Genomic DNA, 19,031 nt, shown 5'->3' with positions numbered 1-19,031 from the left:
CGGCCTGCGTTCACGTTACTGAAACAATCCTGGCATAATCACTGCCGGTCTTCCACCCTATACTCCGTTCTCCGAAGTCTCATTCTTGGTCCAAAAATGGCGGGAAAGCATGCCCTGATCGTCCCTGCTCTCAAGAAGCATACTGCGACGGTGATCATGGCACACGGATTAGGCGACAGGTGGGCATATTGAAGCTCAGCTTGCAAAAGAGAAAGATCCACAACGCTGACGCGAGACATGCAGCGGAGCAGGCTGGTGAGTCGCGTTCTACTGGAACCATACGGCGGTCCCGGGCGTGGAGCGGCCACGGGCTCACTGGACGCAGGGTATCACTGGCTGAAACCTGGAGACGGCGTGGAAAGTTTGAGGACGTCAAATTCGTCTTCCCCAATGCACCGAATATCCCCATCACAGTGGTATGTCGCTGGTGTGCTCTGGAGGGGAGCAGGAGGCGGGCGCAAATCAGCTAATGAGGCCGGTAGAATTTTGGCATGCGTATGCCCGGTTGGTACGATATCGTAAGGCGCCGCGAAGATGTTTGCACTCCTACCCTGCGTATACCTGGTTTCAGCAAGCGCTTCGAGGACAGCAACGGCTGATGAGACACTGGACGCGTCTAGACCGACTTCTCCGATCTGAAGCAAGCTCACGACGAGCCCGGCATCCTGCGCTCACGTACCACGTTCACCAAACTCATCACTGACGAGATCGAGGCGGGCATTCCGTCGAATCGAATAATCTTGGGGGGATTTTCACAAGGCGGCGCCATGTCCCTCTTCACGGGCGCCACCACACCGCACAAGCTGGGTGGAGTGTTTGGGCTGAGCTGCTACTTGGTTCTGGGCGACAAGATCAAGGACTTTGCGAAAGAAGCAAACGAAGCAAACAAAGATACACCTTTCTTCATGGGCCACGGTGATGCAGATGAGGTCGTCAAGTACACATGGGGACAACAGACTGCGGAGGTGCTGAGGAAGGAATTAGGCCACAAGGTCGAGTTCAAGACGTACCGGTAAGTGCTCCTCATCCACCCGGGCCAAGATCTACGGGGGTTTGCTGGCTGACAGCATTTGCGCAGTGGCTTGCCTCATTCAGCTGTTCCAGAGGAAATTGATGATCTGGAGGAGTTCATCAAGAAGTGTCTTCCCGCAAGCGAGTCGCTTTGACTAGATGACTCCTTGCGAAGCAAAGACACTCCTGGCTGATGCTCGGCCTGGTGATGTTGTTGATTCTTACTGCATGTGCGCTCACTGGAAGGTCACAGGCTCGGCGCGAAAAGGCGAAGAAAGCATAGACTGCATTCTGGTGGCCAGACAATAGGGGTTCAACAGGTGGTCTTTTGTTATAAACTATTTCCTCTTTCGGGTCTCCTGACCTCGATGCGATTTCCGCATCCCGCTATGTCACGTTTATGCAGCATCCTCCTTCCGCTGACCAGTGTAGAAGGCGAGGCCGTAAGTGTTGGTCTTGAAGGTGATGACTGAGCCTTTGGGGAAATAGAAGACATCACCAGCAACGGCCTAGATTTGGAGTCAGTGAGGATGTCAACGATCTCTATTGGGAGTAGGTGCTTACGTGAACGGATTGACCGGTCTCATCACTGATGTCGAATTCTCCTTCCAGGATAATCTTCATCTCATGGTATGTATAAGTGTAAACGAGAGGAGTGCCCTTTTCGAGTCTGTAGATGCCGCAGCTGATGGGCTTCTCAGGGTCGACCTTCTCGCTGCTTGCAACGTCGCCAAGGTAAGCGTTCTCGTTGGCAATCAAAGGAGGCTTGAATTCGGATTGGACTTTGGAGAAGTGAGTGAATGCTGGTGTGGAGCCCATCCTTGCTGATGCTGCTGGAGCTGCTGTCGGGATTGAGGTGAGTTTGCTGAATGGTGCAGGCGTCGCTTGAAGAAAGGCGCACAGAGTTGGGTAAAAGAGAAGACTGCAGACTGGTAGATGTTCGTCCAGGGACAGGACGCGAAGCTCGACAAGTTATATTTCTGAGATCGCTCACCTCCCACTACCTACCATGTACATTTTGCCGTGTCGGCTGTTGCCCCAGTCGTCAGCTAGGAGTTATCCAACATCAAACAACGCGGTTGAGGACAATGCCTCAGCAAAGCCCCGCGCTTCGACGTATCAGATTGCATGTTTGCTGCTCTGTGTCAGAGCCTGTGGATTCGAGCCAGTCGCCGGTCCGCAGAAGTAAAGGACAGATTAGAAGGTAAGTTATGATTGTTCAGTGTGGAGGGACAAAGATGCCCGAGATGGTAAAGCTCGAAGATGATTAACGAGAACGAATGGAAACTCACCGCGAGGCCTAGAGGGGTAAGTGGGATGAAGAGACAAGGGCCAATCAGCACATGTCAGTCTCCCGATAAGGGATGATAAGGCTGGGAGACTGGGCATGTTTGTTGAGTTTGGAATCAATCCGCCGTCTGGTTCGACATACCAGGCGGTTCGTGGTCAGCTCGAGCAAAGAATCCTGCGGAACGGGCTTGGGATAATTCAGCTTCCATTGTTCGTGCTTACATGCATTCATATGATGTTGATACATGAACGGCAGCGCAAACGTATCCCTGAAGAGGTACAAAGCTACACTATAATTAGTGGCTGCCCAACTGCGGCGATCTAATAAGAGGCGGTGCACGAGACACAGTAAGAACGATACTTGCAGGAAGGTGCAATGTGAAGATGTGCAATCAGACGAAACTCCCTCTTCTCTTTCGGGCTTTGCTTGTGACCGCTCCCTCCTCTGCTCCTCGCTCTTCACCCAAGCCCGTCGTCCAGCTCTCTCATCTCTCAGACCGGTCACCACTGGTATCCGTCGGAGCCCCAGCCTTGTCTGGACATGTCCGCTTCATCTCGCGCGAAACTCAATTGAGCAATCATTTCCCTCCGTACTCCGTACCGATCCTCGGCACACTCCTTCAGGCTCACAACCTCTGCCTTCTCGGCCCCCACAGCGCCCCAAGAAGTCTGCGATATGACTTGCCCAGTTTGCCTCTTGCGGGTAGAAATATCTTGCCGCAGGCGATCAGTGGCTGCACCCGTTGAGGGTGAGAACAACCTCACTGGAGATGGTCAGTCGTCCGTGTAACACAGCCGATCGAGGCCCCATCCCACAGCTTGCAGGGCACATGTCGCCTGCCGGGAGGGGTTTCGACAATTGATGTCACACAAATGTCACGAGCGACCACACCGGCTTGACTGACTAACAATAAATATATCTCATAACCATATCGACGATAGCATTCAACGTGGGACGCTGAACGCACAGAATCCGCCGACTCCACCCAAGCCTGCAATGCTTACAGTGTACAGTACCACGACTCGATCATCGCCCGCATCAGTCGAACCTCCTCAGTTTCAGGATAAGATCTCCTTTGGCTTTCCTCTCTAGTATTCTTTTACAGGGAGTCCAGGGACAAAGCTGCATTTAAATGCAAAGATATCCCTCTCCTTCGCGAAGGGTCGGACCCCACCGCTCACGACTAGACTCAACGCTGCTGTTTTCTGTCATCCTCGCATCGGCCTTGCTTCGCCCCCGATAGGCTCTTCTCCACACGCACCATGCAGTTCGATGGACAATGGCCCCTCGGTGGGATTTCCATCCCATAAGAACTTTCCCCTCATTCTCTCCCACCCCAACGAGTCCGGTGGCCTGTGGACAAGGTATCTCGCACGCCATCGTGCTCGGAGCGAATAATTCAATTCTGGCTGAGTCTTTCGACCGTCCTACTGACGAACTACATTTTTAGCCCTCTTCGTGTTCGTGTTTTCCACCTTGCGCCCGCCGAGCCATAGATCCTGCCGAACACAGCGTGGCACGCCGTCCCAAAAACTGCACGACCATGGGCCTCACCACTGTGGCATGATGCCATCATGCCTTTTCGCCTCTTACTGCAAGCCCCATACCTTATTGTCCTGCTAGACGAGGCATAGCCTGTGGTCCGAGCCTCGAAAGGCACACTACTAACCTCCCATCATTCCATCCGAGTCTATCCATCTTCTCCATCGCGAACCACCGATACACACTACTTCCGGCTCAGAGCAGAACTCTCATCCCAAGACAAGGCCTGAGCTTGCTCTTTGCTCCTAGCCCTCATATTTTTACTCCTTTGAACAGATCTCGAAACTCCACTTCTGGGGTCTCCTTGGTGACTCGATCGCAGGAACCTGTCGAACTCTTCTCCCAAAGCCTCATTGACCGTGATACTTGGCCTGCCGCGCCTCTGCTCCCACTACTACGAAAAGACTGCCGGCCTTGACCCACGATTGCGACTCTTCTCTCTTGACCGCTTACGAGAACAGAAAGATAGTTCAGTCCCGGACCAAAGCAACGTCAAGAAGTTTCGGCTACGTGCTGACCAGCGAACAAAGACAAAACCCAGCTTCCCCACACTTTTGCCTCCGCTCGTCCACCTTCTACAATCCATCTCTCTTTTCACCACCGATTTCTATAGCTTAGGGGCCAAGAACAGAAAATCTACACTTATTACTTCTATACCATACTCATCCTGTTCCCTTCGACCTCTACACGGAGCTCTAGACCGGTTCTGGACGTGACTGAACGACGAGCCGACAGCACCAACTGGATCTCTGGAAAAGTGCAATCGCAAAAACCCCAAAAACTCTGATCCCAAGGCGACACCGAGAACAGACGACAAACCACAACCCGCGCGTGAAAAGGCCGCCAACTCCAAAGCAGCAGCAACAAGAAACCGGGGACTGTGACATACCTATCCGTGAAAACTGGAGGCCCCCACGTCCTGTAAATATTCCTTCGCGACATACCAGAAGCGACAAGAGCACCGATAAACCAGGCCGGCAGTAAAGATTTTGACCAGATCGGGAGAACTCCACTGCGACTTGGACCGTAAGAAAAGCAGCCATCCGCGCCATATGCAGCATAGCCTATAGGTACAGAAAGATCCTTGGAGCGCCGACATCGTTAACCTTTGGCGACAATGGGGACCTGACGTCGCTGTACTTTTCCTGACCATATATCCTTGCGCGACATCTCTGGGTTGGAAACTTTGATATCGTTTATTATCGCCCACGCTACATTCACGCACGCTATCGACATTCCCTTCAAGGCCATACGACGTTCCAGACCGGCGTTGCATCAAGCCATAGCAATAAATGTACGCCTCACGCCAAAAGTCAATTTCGATAAATCTTGCGGAGACGCCGTACTCGTAACGCTTTACCCGATATCGCAAAGAAGAGCCTGAGCACACCCGGATTACCAAAGCAGTAGTACTCCCAGAGCATCTTTACACCAAAGCCACAAGCGATCCCTGGCACCACAGACCTAAGCGCCAAAGCACCATCGCACGTCGGGAGCATTGACCCAGCCCAGCCCAGCCCAGCCAGCCGCCCTCCGTCAACGCCACCAGAACCCTCAACCCCAAAGCGCCGCGCAAAACGACAAGTCATAAGTTCAGTGCTAGAAATTCCACATCTCGTCACCCGAGGCATGAAAAGCGCCCCAGTCATCCCAAGCGCACACCCAAGAACCGCAGCCTGATTGCTATCCCAATCATACCTCGAAACGGTCAAATCTCCCATCAGAAAAGTCGACAGCAAAACAACGAAAATGTCGGCCTCGTTGGAGCTGCACCCTCAAAGCAAGCGGAACAAACCGACTCCCACTCTCACTGCACCTCTGTCACCCGTCGCCATGTCGAGAATGAGCCAGAGTGCCGAGCTCGATGAGTATACGGCCAGTATGCGGAACTATCTGGCCAGCATCGAGAACGTGGCCGGTGCTAATCGGAAGAGAGCCACGGACCACGACGCCAACCGAAGCAAAGGGAGAACTGAAAGTGGGAGTGGCAGCGGAAGGGAGAAGTCGCCCGAGACCCGTTGGATGGATCTCGCTAGCTTGAGGAAAGAGCATGGAAACGTGAGCCACGGTCTCCCTGCGGCGAGTGAGAACCGGGTATCCAAGAGTGTCGCCAAGTCGATCAATCACCATCACCATGCTCTAAAAGATGCACGCCAGCATCACCGTGACCATCGACCCGCCAGTCCTGCGGGAAAGGCAATGTCCAGCAAGAGACATCCGGTACATGCGGGTGTGAAATCAACCGAGAAAAACTGAAAGCGGCACGTTAGCTCTCTTCACGTGACCATTAAATCGCGAGGACGAGGGGTGAAAAGAGCACCAGCATGAAGGGGAGGAATGCGGCGTACCTTCCCAGTCTCGATCGGCCATGACGCCTAGCCAGTGCAGATGGCCTCTCACTGTGTACTCGCGTTCCAGTTGGTCTGGCGAGATTATGTCGCTCGTTTGGCGTCGAGGCGTCGAGATAGATGGCATATTCAACGACATGCTTGGCATCCTATTTCCATTTCCCGTGGTATCTGTGGTCACGCGACGTCTGAGTGGCCTCCCAGCTGAATCCGGCTCTTCCAATCCGCCAGACTGCTGATGTTGAGGTTGGTTCTGGTTGCGAACGAACAGTCCGTTGTGAGGCATGGCAGCGGAATCGATCGTATGTGCCTTCCTCTTCAGCCCAGGTGGAATCTCCAACACGGGTGGCACAAAGTTGCCACCTGGGACACCACGACTTGCGTATTGTCTGAGTAGTCTGTTTGCCTTTTCACTCTCATACGTATCTCTGCGGTGCCAGACTTCTTGTACAACACTCCAACACGAGCTCACATTGCCAATTTTGAGCCGGGTAATCATGGCTGCCCAGCGCTGTGTCACCCAATTTCTGTCCTCCGGGTCCGTTACTTCGCAGCTGGCTGCGAAGAGGGGGAAGATTTGGACAATCGTCGCTCGCGACGATAGGGGAACAGAAGCCAGTGTCACCAGTACCTTTTTGGCCAGCGAAAATGCTGGATCACTGGGGATTTCGGGAACCGCCTGATGAAGATACAGCAATGTAGCGTATCGATAGGCTTCAGCCGTTTGAATCGAGTGCTGAACCTCTGAGTTGGGGTCTTCTGGTCGCTCAAAGACCAAAAGATTAGGCACTTGCCATTGTTGTAACTGTTCCTTGAGCTCCATGGCGGTTGAGACAACAGTGAGAGAGTTCGACTCCGTCTTACGTACACGCTGGATGAGATTCGCAACGCGACCAATTAAGGGGAAGAGGGTTGTGGCACAACCCATCAGCGGATCGACCTCGACTTGATCCCCATATGACGCATTGACAGTTGTGAGGATCTCCTCGAAATTGAGCTCATGGGCTTCCTCTATGGACGTCAAGCGAGCGATAACATCCATATAGACAAAAGTGTTGCAGAGAAATTTGAGTCTGTTGGCATCTTGGGTCGTCATCTGCCCCAGCTGCATGTCGCGCCTGTGTTTGACCACTGCATTATTGACCATGACTTTTGCGCCGCGAAGGTGCTGCACACCTGTGCTCACATGACGATCCCACCCTTCGCCGAAAGCTAGGGCCAAAGAAGTTGCCAGTGCCGAGTCCAAGCGCATGTTCTCAATCTCGGACGCGAGCCGCTTGATGGCCTTCGTCATATGAGCCATCCCAGGTACGTGCAAATTCGGCATCTCATGTGCGCCATGGAAAGCCGTCATGGATGAAATAGCATGGTACAGTGCTGGAGACTCTCGAGCGAGCGGCCAAATCAAAGTGCGCCACGGGTTTTCTGTCGGACCGTCCTTAACAGACAGAATACCGCAGGTCTGTCTGTCGAAGCGCAGCATGAGCATCTCCGGTGATGAGGCATCGAGTGAGGGCTGAGCGAGTAGTGTCATGTCGCTGGATCTTGAGGACGCGGTAGACGTCTCGCTTGGTGTGGGTGAAGATGCACGGAATGCCTGGAACTCGGGATTGGGGAAAGCGCCATCCGGAAGTGACGAGGGCGTGGGAAGCTGGATGGCGGCAGACGTAGCGATGGCGTCAGATCTAATGATCTCTTCGTCGAAGTCCTCCTCCATTTGCATCTCGGGGGGCAGAGACATTGGCGGATGTATTTCCCGTGGGCTCGATGGCTGGACCATATCTGTATCCGACAAAAGAAGATCGAGCATCTTGGGAGAGCCCGGTGAGAGTGACTTGGCACTATTATTGTCGTTGATAGAAGACCCCGTTGTGGTGGTAGTCAGGCTGTATGGATCAATTGCGTCGCCAAATGCTACACCTGGAGAGATGTCTCCGACCTCAAATGCAGGCATGAAAACGGAGTCTGGCGTCAAATCCAATGGTGGAGACTGTCCGTTGCTAAAGTGGAATTCTGCCTGTCTGTCTGGACTTGAGCCCAGGCTCTGGTCTTGCCCTTCATGCTGATCTTGAAATGCATGAGCTGCTGTTTCGAAAGCAGAATGCAACCCTGGTGACCATGTCTGCGAAGGGTGGGAGGGATCGACGACGACATGGGTGGACTCCAATCGCCCGCCGCCAGTGATATGAAGGGGCTGTGTAACGTTTTGACTTGTAGAGAACGAATTCGATCGTACCACCTTTCTCCTCGCAGCAGGTCGCGGCGCAAAGGTGGTTTCCTCGAATGTCCTCCATTTGTAGTCTTTCTTATAGCCTTCGCACACCACGCTTCGCTTCTGGCATTGCACACAGGAGGGTTTTGTCTCGTCACATTTCAGCCGTTTCTTCTTGCATGTCATGCAACCTTCAAGCGAAATAGGTCAGCTGAGCAACTCTTGCATGAAGGTGAGCCCGTGGGTGCTTATGCTGCAGTAAAGGGTGTATAGAACCGCGACACATACCATTTCGGCTCTTGCTCTGCTTAGGTTTCGTCACCGCCCCATCTTGAACCGACTTGTTCGCTGGTTTAGGAGGAGCATTGACTTTGGGTTTTGTGATGGCCGCTATCTTCGGTTGCACAACCGGCGCTGGAGTAATGATGGGAGACTTTCTTAGGAAAACGGACGGAGAAGGGATCTGGACCTCCATGCGATGCTGGCAATGACAGGCGACATGGACCCGCGCAAAGAACCGTCAACCTCGACCAAGGCCGAGCAGTATGTGTGGTCCGCGGGTGCAGGATATGTGTCGTGGGAACTGGAACCCAAGCGGGGAAACAAATTGGTGCGAAAAGAGCGCAGGGTCGCTTCTAGCAGTCCTGTATCGAGGATTGAACCAAATCAAGAAACACCAAAGGGAAGACGACTAAAAGACTGTTCAGAATGCTAGAGATGCGAAGGAGGGGAATCTGGCGACGGCAGAATTAAGAGAGTAAGGTAGCAGTGCGTTCGTGCTGGCGGGTAATGCCAGCGTGACTTGGGAGCTTGTCGGGATGGAAGCCAATAAGCGCAACGGCATCTGGGCTGATCAAGAGCATCAGAGGCAGCAGACGGCGACGGGAGAGAAGCCAAAGGCCAGAGGCAAAGTGTGAGCGGTGATGTCCAGACTTACCTGCGAGTTGCTGCAACTGCGAGTGGCTGAGGAGCAAGTGAGAAAGAGGGACCAAGCGACCAAGCCGGATGAGACCCTGTTTGATGATTCTGAACCCGTTCCGTTATCTATGGCGAGATACGCGAAACCCGGAGAGGCTGTCATGGTCCCTTTCGCTACCTCCCAGTCAGCTGAGGCCACACATCGCAAGTTTTGGCGACGGAGCTTTCACCCGTGCTTCCGCCGCCCTGCTGCAGGAATGGACAGGCGCTCAACAGGGTGATAGAGGATACTGGTACTGTACCTTCTCCTCGAAACTTGGGGTAGAGGCCCCCACGCCCGCACAGTGAGGGGCACCCTGGCCACCACGGGCGCCCACTACCTATAATGCGGTGGCTTCACGAGGCTGATGCTATGCCTACGACATGGCCTGGGCGTGATCCACTCCTTCTCAGTGTCCGTTGAGACGGTGGCGTCGCAGCCCCGCAGCGCAGGCGAATAAACACGCAGCATTTGCAACGTCCGCTCATCTTATCGCGCGCAGCTGCAGACGCCTTTTTGGAAGACCTGTTGTTGGGTCAATGTCACACCGAAATCACCATCCAGACTATCGGAATGAGACCTCCCACCTCTATATTCGACCTCATGTCGCAGACAGCCGTCCTACAGGAAGCCTGAAGGCATCTTGCCTAACCTCGAGCACGTTCGCTTCTCAACCCCGGGAGGGGAGCGGTTCCGCACACGTAATGCACAAGATTATGCCCACAGCCTCCCAAGGTGGAGTATATCTGCGAGGGTTGGAGTTGCACAAGAGTCAAGACACGGCAGAATCGACCACGTAGTCATGGAAATTCCAAATTGCCAGGGGTCATGTATGTTACACAGCGCTGCTCATCTGGTCTGGCATTCGCAGGCCCAGCTGATCAAGCGGCGGGCAGCACGAGAAGGTGCAGAAGGGCCAATATCGCAAGGCGACGTCTCAAGTGGCTGTCTGCAGTGGCCAACCCATATCCTTGAGCAGGACGATCGCTTGTGTTCCCTTGCAAGCCTTCAGCCTGGTCCCACCCGTCAGTGCTGCTCTGTGTATCTGGCTATGGAGACACACGTGCAGTGGAATCTGCGCTCTTGACGCCTATATAAGGCCTTTCCTCAATGACACCCTTCAAGACGAATCAATGACTATTGTGGCTCGCCATGGAGGATACGGCATGCCTCATCGCTGTCGGAAATTCATGCCCTCTTCAGGAGATGAAACTGAGTCTCGTCCCAGTGGCACCCTGTGTATGGGCGTCGTTTTGGGTGTTTTCCGCGTCAAGGGAACACATTCTACACATCGGTCCTCGAGCTCTGCCATGGTATCGCCTCGCAGAACCCGACATGCAGGCGAGCTTTCATTCTTTGGCGATTGGTGGGTTTGCCGCAGTACGCGCTTGTCGCCTTGTCGGGGCTCGAGAGGAAGCCACGAAGTAGGTGTACAGCCTAACTTACAGCCTCATACTCAAACCTTGCGATACCCGTTTCCACTTTGTCCATGTTCGAAGGCCGCCTCGCTTCCATATTCTTTCACGGTCTCGCGGTCTACTACTCGAGCTAGGTAACCGACAAGGCGTCTGCGTAGTGCAACTGTGGATACCGATACAGCCGGCTTTCAGTCTGGCGGGACGATACAGCAATGGCAGTCAATACTGTAGCGTGGATGTCCAATACATCGGACTTCTTGAAGCCTGCATCAACCCATGTCACTGAGCCTTACCAACACTGGCCGTGGAATCAAAACAAGAGAGGCCTGCCATTTACTGTGCTTGCAGTCATTACAGTCGCGTTGGTACCCACATTCTTCGTATTATTTATCTGCGGTGTAGCTTCACCTTTTCTCTGGTCTGATCCAAGATGAGTTGTCCATTAATATTGATATTCAGGGAATCTCCGGGATGAATGTTCAACAGGTCACAGGTCAAGCCGGCCAGCCACAAATCTGGTGGTACATCGTCGTTGCGATATCGCTCATGGCGACATCTTTTGGCGCATGGTGCCTCTGGTCACGATTTGGAGGAGTCTTTGACAGGAAAGCTCGGCGAAGGATGGATACTGAGGGATTGAACATGGTCGACCCACGAGCTAGGGGTTGACCGCTGTGAATTGCAGCAATCTTGCGGAGAGACCATCAAGGGTGGAGTACGAATCCTGTGAATGGTGCTGAGGAACAACACTCCATGGTCGCTGTAGCCGCGGTTGTTGCAAATGCCACCCACTAAGTATCACTATACGCCAATGAATCGTGTGTGTTTGAGGCTGTGACAGAGTCCATCCGAGAACGCTAGAAGATTGACCGTGTCCTTGGAAGCTTCCCCTAATTCTCCTTGGTACAGTAACGATGCTCGCACGCCCAGATTGCACGCTCCAATCACGCATCGCCCGCTCCGTCAACAACACATCTATGTATACATGGACACCAGAACCGTGTTCCAACCTTGGCCTTGACCATTCTAGACAAATCTTATGGAATTTCTCCCTCTATCGACGCTGAACTGGGATGCGTGACTTTCCCCAACCCCCACCCCCGTTTACCGAGTCGTTCACGCGCTTACTTACTCGCCCACTCGCCCGCTAATTCTTGGCCTTAAAGTTCTGCGCTACACCAGGCCAACGCTCCTCAAACGCAGCGACCGTATCGAGAATGCTCCGATCGTACGGGATGAACCGCGTGACCCCCAACGCCTCGTACGCCTTGGTAGCGACCGTGCTGGCCTCGTCGCCAGGAAACCAGTAGTTGGCCCCAGTATACCCCTTCCCCGGCTCGCCCACGATGATGTCCCGCTCGGGGAACCGCTCGCGCAACAGATCCGCAGCCGCCTGGGGCGGCGCCTTGCCGTTCGACAGGATGTACCGTTGCCCGTCGCTCCTGTCGGGATGCTCGACGCACCAGACGTGCATGCGCGCCACGTCGCGCACGTCGATGTACCCCGCCCCGCCTATCGGAGGGGGCATTTGGCCGTTGGGGCAAGTCCCGCTCCAGATCCGCCAGATGGGGAGCAAGGTCGTGTTCAAGCCCTCCGGGGTTTCGGGCCACGAGACGGGCGGCCCCGTCACGACGGCCGGGTTGATGGCGGCCACTGCGAACGCCAAGGGCTTGTTTGCGGCGCGCCACTCCCACAACGCGCGTTCGGCCGCGGATTTACTCGCCCCGTAGGCGACTGGGGCGGAGAATTCGGCGCGCGCGACACGCTCGCCCGACTCGTTCCAGTCGTGTTCCGTATACGCGTGCGTCGGGGGCAGACGCCAGCGGTCGACGATGGCGGCGATCGAGGACGTGGCCACTAGGCTCGTGAGTTGCGGGCCGGCGGCCGTGCGTGCGGACTCTAGGATCGAGAGGTTCCCGCCGATGGCGGGGGCGAAGAAGGCGTCCACGCTCTGCAGCGTAAAGTCGACGGGCGAGGCCGTGTGGATGACCGCGTGGACGCCCCTCACGGCGTCGTCGAAGGCGCCCTTGGCTGTGATGTCGGGGACCACGACGTGTTCGTACTGCGCGGCATGCCCCTTAAAGGCGCCCGTGAGGAGGTGGTCCCTGGCGCTCGCGGACCGGGACGTGCCCCGGACGCGGTAGCCCTTCTCGAGTAGTTGGAGGCCGATGTGCGAGGCGATGTAGCCGTTGATTCCTGTCACCAGGACGATCTTGTCGCGGTTAGGACCAGGGTCTGGTTTCGCTTTCGAGTCGTCATCGGCGTTGGCGGTCGCGTTGGTGCTTGTATCGGTGGTGGGCGGCATTGGGGACACTGAGCGAGAATGAGACCGGCTGTGGCCCCGGCTGCGGCTGCGGCTGAGCGAGCGCAGGTAGATGTGACTTAGGCGTTTGGAGGTCTCCAGGTTGGGCTGTTATGGATTGACAAGCGGCTTTATATGGATGTCGGTATATGTGTATGTCCGCTGGTCTGGCCCACCAGATGGACCCCAGGAGGTGGGTAGTGGGTTCGTAGGGGTTCTTTGACACGACGGAGACGGTAGTGCACAGTGCTGTGGTACACAGTAGTCCGCGGCTCTGTCATTCGTCTACCACCTATGTTCTGCTACTGCTACCGTAGTGGAACGGCTACTGAGGCCTATCACTGATCGCTAAGTGGTATCCGACGAAGATTGAGACTTGCAGCAGGGGATTTTCCCGGCGAATAGCGTCTCAAGGAAGGCCGAGGGCGAGACGGTTGTGATTACTGATTGTCACTGCTGGTTTACCTGCGAGGAGAAAAGAATATCTGTTTAGTCGTCGAGATTTCCGGCCACCGAGGTGCTAACATAAGCTGAATCCTGCATGCACTGAGCTGATTAGGAAGTTGTGCTTCGCCAAGCAATGTGAGTACGGAGTACATGAAAGTCCCTTGGCTGACATCTGCCTGAGGCCGCTGTACTGTACGCTTACATGCGCACCACCCGTGGTCGGAACGTGCTGTATTGATCATGGAAGATAATATTGTTTACAGGCCATTCTAAGCAGTTGTAGAGAATGCGTTTGAGGGGCTGTTCCTCCTCGGCCAGCGACCTTTCAACGGACACCCTGACTGACCCTGCCCCACGCGCCTATCACTTGCATCTGTAGCAATACCGTCTACTCGTCGTCGTTGATATCGACGGGGGTCTTTTTCCACTTGCGAGCTGGGACACGACGTCTGAACAAGATGTCAATTTCGCGGTAAGATCGGTTCTTCATCTCCGGCAACCAGATGTAAGCCATGGCCGTGCAGACGAAGGCAGTACCGGCCCAGACGTAGCCGCACTTGCCACCGAGGTTGGCCTGGTCCGGGTTGAGCATGTAGCTCGCCAGGAAGATACAAGGAATGTTGACGGCGTAATAGGCACCACGACCGACACCAGTGGTCAATGGCCTGAGACGGATGGAAGACGTCTCTCCGATAATGACCCACGAGGCAGGGGCGGGTCCCAAGCAGAACAGCACAGAAACGATCAGGCCAAGTGATGCTTGCGCCTGGGTAGCCGCAGTACCACCACCAACTGAAGCGGCGATACCGAGGGCGACCAGAAAAGCGCAGTTGATAAAAGAACCCCAGACGTAGATCGTGCGTCGGCCCAGGTAAGTGGTGAGGATCCACGAGAGTATGACCATGATGGTCTGGAGGGCTGATGTAATGAGACCGAGGGCAAATGCCGTGTTGGTGGCCATGCCGGCGCCTGCGCCTGTATTAGTAGTCTAGAAAGAGCTTGTAAGAGAGGGCGACAACTCACGCTCGAAAAAGTAGACCGCCTGGTTGGCGATCAAATTACCCGTCAGATTCTGAGCCGCATACACACCACACACAATGAGCGTCCGGTAGCGATCGGTGCCTTTCCACAGTTCAATGAGACTGGGCGCCTTCTCGGTCTTTTCAAGCTCGATTGTGCGACGCATCATCGAGACCGAGTCTGCGGGATTATCCGTCGCGCTCGCACGCCCGAGACGTCTGACGGCCTTCTCTGCCTCGGCGAGACGGCCCTTTCGCACCAGCCACCAGGGTGATTCAGGTGCCAGGAAGAGGAGGATAGCAAGAGGCGTAGGGAACATCCATTGGAGAGCGATGGGGACTCTGGTATCAGCTGTTAGCACAGTGGGCCTCTATTAGAGCTACAGGAGCGCACAAACCTGTAAGCAGCGTCGGTGTTCATAGATTGGTAGTGGTAGGTGATACCACCGACGATGATCGACCCAATGGCCCAGAACATCTGTAACATTTGTGTCGCGGGAGCCCTCAGTCTTAGTGGCACGATCTCACTGCAGTAGGCGGGTGCATTCGCGATGAAAATGCCCCAGGGGATGCCTTCGAGAAGCTGGGACAGCAGCAGCACTCCTAGGGAGTCGCCGAAATAGAAGATGAGGATGAAGCCGTTCAAGGCCATGAGGCCGCCAATGGTCGCCCATCGGTATCCGATCCAGCTGGTGATAGGACCGGCGAGGAAGACACCGATCAAGGCACCAACTGGTCCGCCACACTGGAAAGCTGACTGCCACGGGGCTGTGATGAACCACTTGTCCTGTGCGGCGTTGTAGTTGCCGTAGTTCTCGGCGAATCGAGGCGTGGCGATGAAATTGCCCATCAGGAAAACACAGTACGACTCCATGATCTGTTGGTCGTCAGAGAACATGTCTGAGAAACTGTGGTCGGGAGCTTACAATGGTGCATGACATGACAAATGCCCACCAGCTGGCAGCGGGGTAAGCTCGAACGGCCTCAAGCACACCCATCCGGTGTTCGGTGTTTTCTGCCTCGATTGCACCCGCCCTGTTGTAATCGACCTTCTCGTCGACATGGTGAATGGGGTCGACTTTGGTGGGCTGCGCCTCGACCTCCTCGACGGTGGTCGGCTTGTCCGAAACGACGTTACTCATGTCGACGGTGGTGCTCTGAGAGAGAGTGATGGACGATGGGAACGAAAGAGAAAGCTAGACGTCAGGGACTCCCAGATCTTTAATATCCTTGGACGACACCCTGGGCGACAATGCTCTTGGTGGATATGCGAGCTTGGCTGGCAACCCTGCATCTAGCGAAGCTTAGCCACCCCGGGCCCGGGCCTGAACTCCGCTACCCCAACTTCTGCATCCCACCACACCCCTTTTGGGTAGTCGCCCGGCGGCAGGGTCGCATTTGCTTCGCTTCCCAGGCCGAAGTAACATTGCATGACGCGCCGCCCGGCGTAGCTTCTCCCGATCGCCCAGTCTTCGGTGTAGCTTTGACTCGAGTGGTTCCTGTCGAGAAGCTCAACTTAACAGTAGACTGGACGAGAGGCGCTGGTGGTCCTCGGTCGACAATCCCCCGTGGAACACGACGTATACACAGTATTGATGCTTGCAGATGGCTTTCCCCTCAATTGACACTGCGGGATCTCCTCTTTTGGCTTTGCTTTATTTGGTCAGGCCCCGGTGGACGACTGTGATCCTAGATTGCGAAGCCGGGGTACCGGAGTCCTTTCCTTGCGTGGTGCTCACTACCGCGTGGCATTTGGCGATTTCGCTGTCCACCTTGACGACCACGTTCCACGATTTAACCGGTGATAGCTGATCTTGCCTTGTCTAGCAGGATTCTGGAAGACCTCCCTGCAGTAGCAGGTTGCGGGGGCCTGAAGCACCTCTGGGGTGAGGCGACATGATTGTGGGAGCATGTGTTGAACTCAAAGGACGGGGTGAACATGTCCGTTAGATGCTGCTCATCTCAAGACATGGTCTTGCAGCAGGTCGACGACTCTGCCGCAAAGCTCACCACATCTCAATGATCTCGAGAAGGTGATCGGTTTCCAGCTTCGCGCAAATCGTCCCCGTGTGGGATTTAATAGGCTGACATTGTTGTCAAGCCAGCCTTGATTTGTTCGTTTGCGCTCTTCTCTCGTGTCAGGAACTTCGAGCCGACACTCCTAACCCATATGCTCCTGACACTTCGTCATTCTTGAGCTGGAGTGAGTGGTGAGGCATTGCTCTCTTCGGGACTAGAGGCGGCGCTCCGGTTCAAGTACGGTTAAGGATCTCTGGTTTCAAGGTTACAGAGCTGCAGAGTCGTGGTGGACAAACTCCTCAAGAGAGTCCGGTGGTTTCCCTGGCAGACCTTTCTCGTAGCACCTTCCCAAGCTTGGGAAATACTCGTATGACAATCATCACTTGCAGATGGTGGCGCCGATCGGCGGGTGCAGGGAAGGCGAGGGCGGAGGTGAGCGAGGAGGGTGAGTCGCAGACAAGACGCAGGTGAGTGGGAGTATGAGCCGATTTAGAAGTGGCGTGGTCGAGATGAGCCCTCACGTGAGCTGGAGGCGGGTTTTACTCTGCTTGTACTCTCCAGTCAGCTCGGCAATCTCACATTGTTACCTTGGCGTTCTGGTGGCGGCAGACAGGTGTGTTGAGGGGGTATTGCACGGAGGCAGGACAGGTTCCTATGGTCTCTGACCTCCGGTGACATCTCGAACTCGAGTGCCTTCCCACATATGATAGCCGACACCACTCTCGTGGAATACAAATACTACCCGTTGCCATTGCAGTAGCCACAGGGTCAGTACCCGGATGCCTTCAGCTCCTTCTCTGTCCATTCCCAGAGCTTGCGTCCGGCACCAGCGTCTGTCGACCACTTGTTGGTCCTGTGCTTGCCGACGGGCGTGTAGTATTCCCCATTGACCAGTTCCTCCTTTTTCGCGCCGGCGGCTGCCCAGAGTTGATTCAGGGCACCTGTCTCGACGGTACCAAATAAGACAGGACCGACGATCCTGGCGCCCCATCTGACTAGCGCGTTGGTCTCTGCGTTTGGGAGATACAGGTCCGTTTTGATGACGCCGGGATGCAAAGAAACGCTAGTGAGTGCTGGGTAACGCCGGGCCAACTCGGCGGCAAACATGATGTTGGCAGCTTTGGAGGCTGCATATCGAGTCCAAGGCCCAGTAGCCGCCAACTTCTCGGTCGAGAGGATTGTGTCGAGGTTTGGGGCCATGTTGTGCGCTTCTGAAGAAACGGAAATGACACGCACGTCGGCGTTGTGCTCGTTCGCTGTTCTCTGCAGCGTTGGGAGGAGCAGTTTGGTCAACAAGAAGTGTCCGACGTGATTGGTGCCCATTTGGATGTCTTGTCCTGAAGCTGTCTTCCCGGGTGGGACAGCCATGATACCGGCGTTCAGAATAAGAATGTCCAGGCGGTCACGGTGACTGATGACGTGATCGGCAGCTTGCTTGATCGACGGTAACGAGGTGAGATCAAGGGGGAGGTACTCGATGTCAAGATCTTGCGAGGTCTGCGATTTAATGGATGAGATGGCGTCGCGCCCTTTGGATTCCGTTCTAGAGGCGAGGTAGATCTTTCGAGGATGGTGCTTCGCCAGCTGCAGGACCGTCTCCTTCCCGATACCATTGTTGCCGCCGGTGACGAGGATGACTTTGCCGGCAAGGCCTTGGATGCTTGTTGCCGGGACGAAAGTTGCGCTGCTGAAGGGCCACATGCTTGCAATGCCGGGGTGGTAGACTTCAACGGCGAGTAATGGATGGAGGGCGTATGGCAGGACCAGTCCTGTAGCGAAGCCAAGGAGCTGTTTGTATTGAAGGAGAGTTTGGTATATCGAACTTGGGGCTGGTTGGGAGGGCTGGCTGCCCGTACCAGCGCCGTCCCTTATATTTAGCACACTCTCAGTCGCAGCATCCTTCGGCTGTCCCGAAGTCTGTGGCTCCATTCGCGGCGCAAGGATCACACCGAGGTTGTTGGCGATGTTGACATCTTCGATAGAGGCCTCCCGATTAAAGCGTCACCACGCTGTTGCGTCCAATCAAGGAGTGGGATGCAATGCTAAGTACTATTGTCTTTGCATTGCCCATTCCGTATTCCAGCTTCAAGGTCCAGAAGCCGGATCTCAAGAACTCGTACATCCATGGTTCGGGCCAATCACAAACCCTGGATCCCACATTCACCAACGTTTGTGAGCTCGAAACCTGCAAATCTCGACCGCCGGCCACTTTTTCTACTCACCAAGGTCGTCCACTATGAAGCACGTCCTCTCTACGGTGGACCACGGATTCATTCACAACACACTCTGGTCGCAGCAAGCCCCGAGGATGATTAAGTTGCTGCTGACGCCGGATGACGCACGAGGAAAATCCCTTGATAAACACGATTGCATCCACGGTTGACCAACCTCTCACCGCTGTGGCTGTCTAGATTGTCATGGTCGAGGGATTTCGCGACGAGGAAAAATCTTGCAGAGCACTGTC

At 54.9% G+C, this 19,031-nt stretch overlaps 6 protein-coding genes across 6 annotated transcripts; 1 reads left to right on the top strand and 5 right to left on the bottom strand.

Annotated features, from left to right (window-relative positions):
* Window positions 1-96: 96 nt before the first annotated feature.
* Window positions 97-1,166, top strand: A1O7_03429 (uncharacterized protein; the record flags this gene model as incomplete). The annotated part of the gene is made up of 6 exons (XM_007757449.1): window positions 97-179; window positions 244-255; window positions 326-416; window positions 483-536; window positions 621-1,012; window positions 1,079-1,166. The coding sequence occupies 6 exons, from the start codon at window positions 97-99 to the stop codon at window positions 1,164-1,166; spliced, it is 720 nt and encodes a 239-aa protein (XP_007755639.1).
* A 243-nt stretch (window positions 1,167-1,409) lies between these two features.
* Window positions 1,410-1,830, bottom strand: A1O7_03428 (uncharacterized protein; the record flags this gene model as incomplete). The annotated part of the gene is made up of 2 exons (XM_007757448.1): window positions 1,410-1,520; window positions 1,576-1,830. The coding sequence occupies 2 exons, from the start codon at window positions 1,828-1,830 to the stop codon at window positions 1,410-1,412; spliced, it is 366 nt and encodes a 121-aa protein (XP_007755638.1).
* Window positions 1,831-6,082: 4,252 nt separating this feature from the next.
* A1O7_03427 (uncharacterized protein) lies at window positions 6,083-8,879 on the bottom strand (the record flags this gene model as incomplete). The annotated part of the gene is made up of 3 exons (XM_007757447.1): window positions 6,083-6,096; window positions 6,193-8,595; window positions 8,693-8,879. The coding sequence occupies 3 exons, from the start codon at window positions 8,877-8,879 to the stop codon at window positions 6,083-6,085; spliced, it is 2,604 nt and encodes an 867-aa protein (XP_007755637.1).
* A 3,048-nt stretch (window positions 8,880-11,927) lies between these two features.
* Window positions 11,928-13,085, bottom strand: A1O7_03426 (uncharacterized protein; the record flags this gene model as incomplete). Its single annotated transcript, XM_007757446.1, has 1 exon — window positions 11,928-13,085. The coding sequence occupies one exon, from the start codon at window positions 13,083-13,085 to the stop codon at window positions 11,928-11,930; it is 1,158 nt and encodes a 385-aa protein (XP_007755636.1).
* An 832-nt stretch (window positions 13,086-13,917) lies between these two features.
* On the bottom strand, window positions 13,918-15,690 carry A1O7_03425 (MFS transporter, SP family, general alpha glucoside:H+ symporter; the record flags this gene model as incomplete). Its single annotated transcript, XM_007757445.1, has 4 exons — window positions 13,918-14,498; window positions 14,553-14,890; window positions 14,947-15,425; window positions 15,475-15,690. The coding sequence occupies 4 exons, from the start codon at window positions 15,688-15,690 to the stop codon at window positions 13,918-13,920; spliced, it is 1,614 nt and encodes a 537-aa protein (XP_007755635.1).
* Window positions 15,691-17,335: 1,645 nt separating this feature from the next.
* Window positions 17,336-18,268, bottom strand: A1O7_03424 (oxidoreductase; the record flags this gene model as incomplete). The annotated part of the gene is made up of 1 exon (XM_007757444.1): window positions 17,336-18,268. One exon carries the CDS (start codon window positions 18,266-18,268, stop codon window positions 17,336-17,338), a length of 933 nt encoding a protein of 310 aa, XP_007755634.1.
* Between the last annotated feature and the right edge of the window lie 763 nt (window positions 18,269-19,031).

Source organism: Cladophialophora yegresii (assembly GCF_000585515.1).
Source record: "Cladophialophora yegresii CBS 114405 chromosome Unknown aczIN-supercont1.2, whole genome shotgun sequence".
NCBI lineage: Eukaryota > Fungi > Ascomycota > Eurotiomycetes > Chaetothyriales > Herpotrichiellaceae > Cladophialophora > Cladophialophora yegresii.
This window is presented reverse-complemented; position numbering and strand designations above follow the sequence as displayed.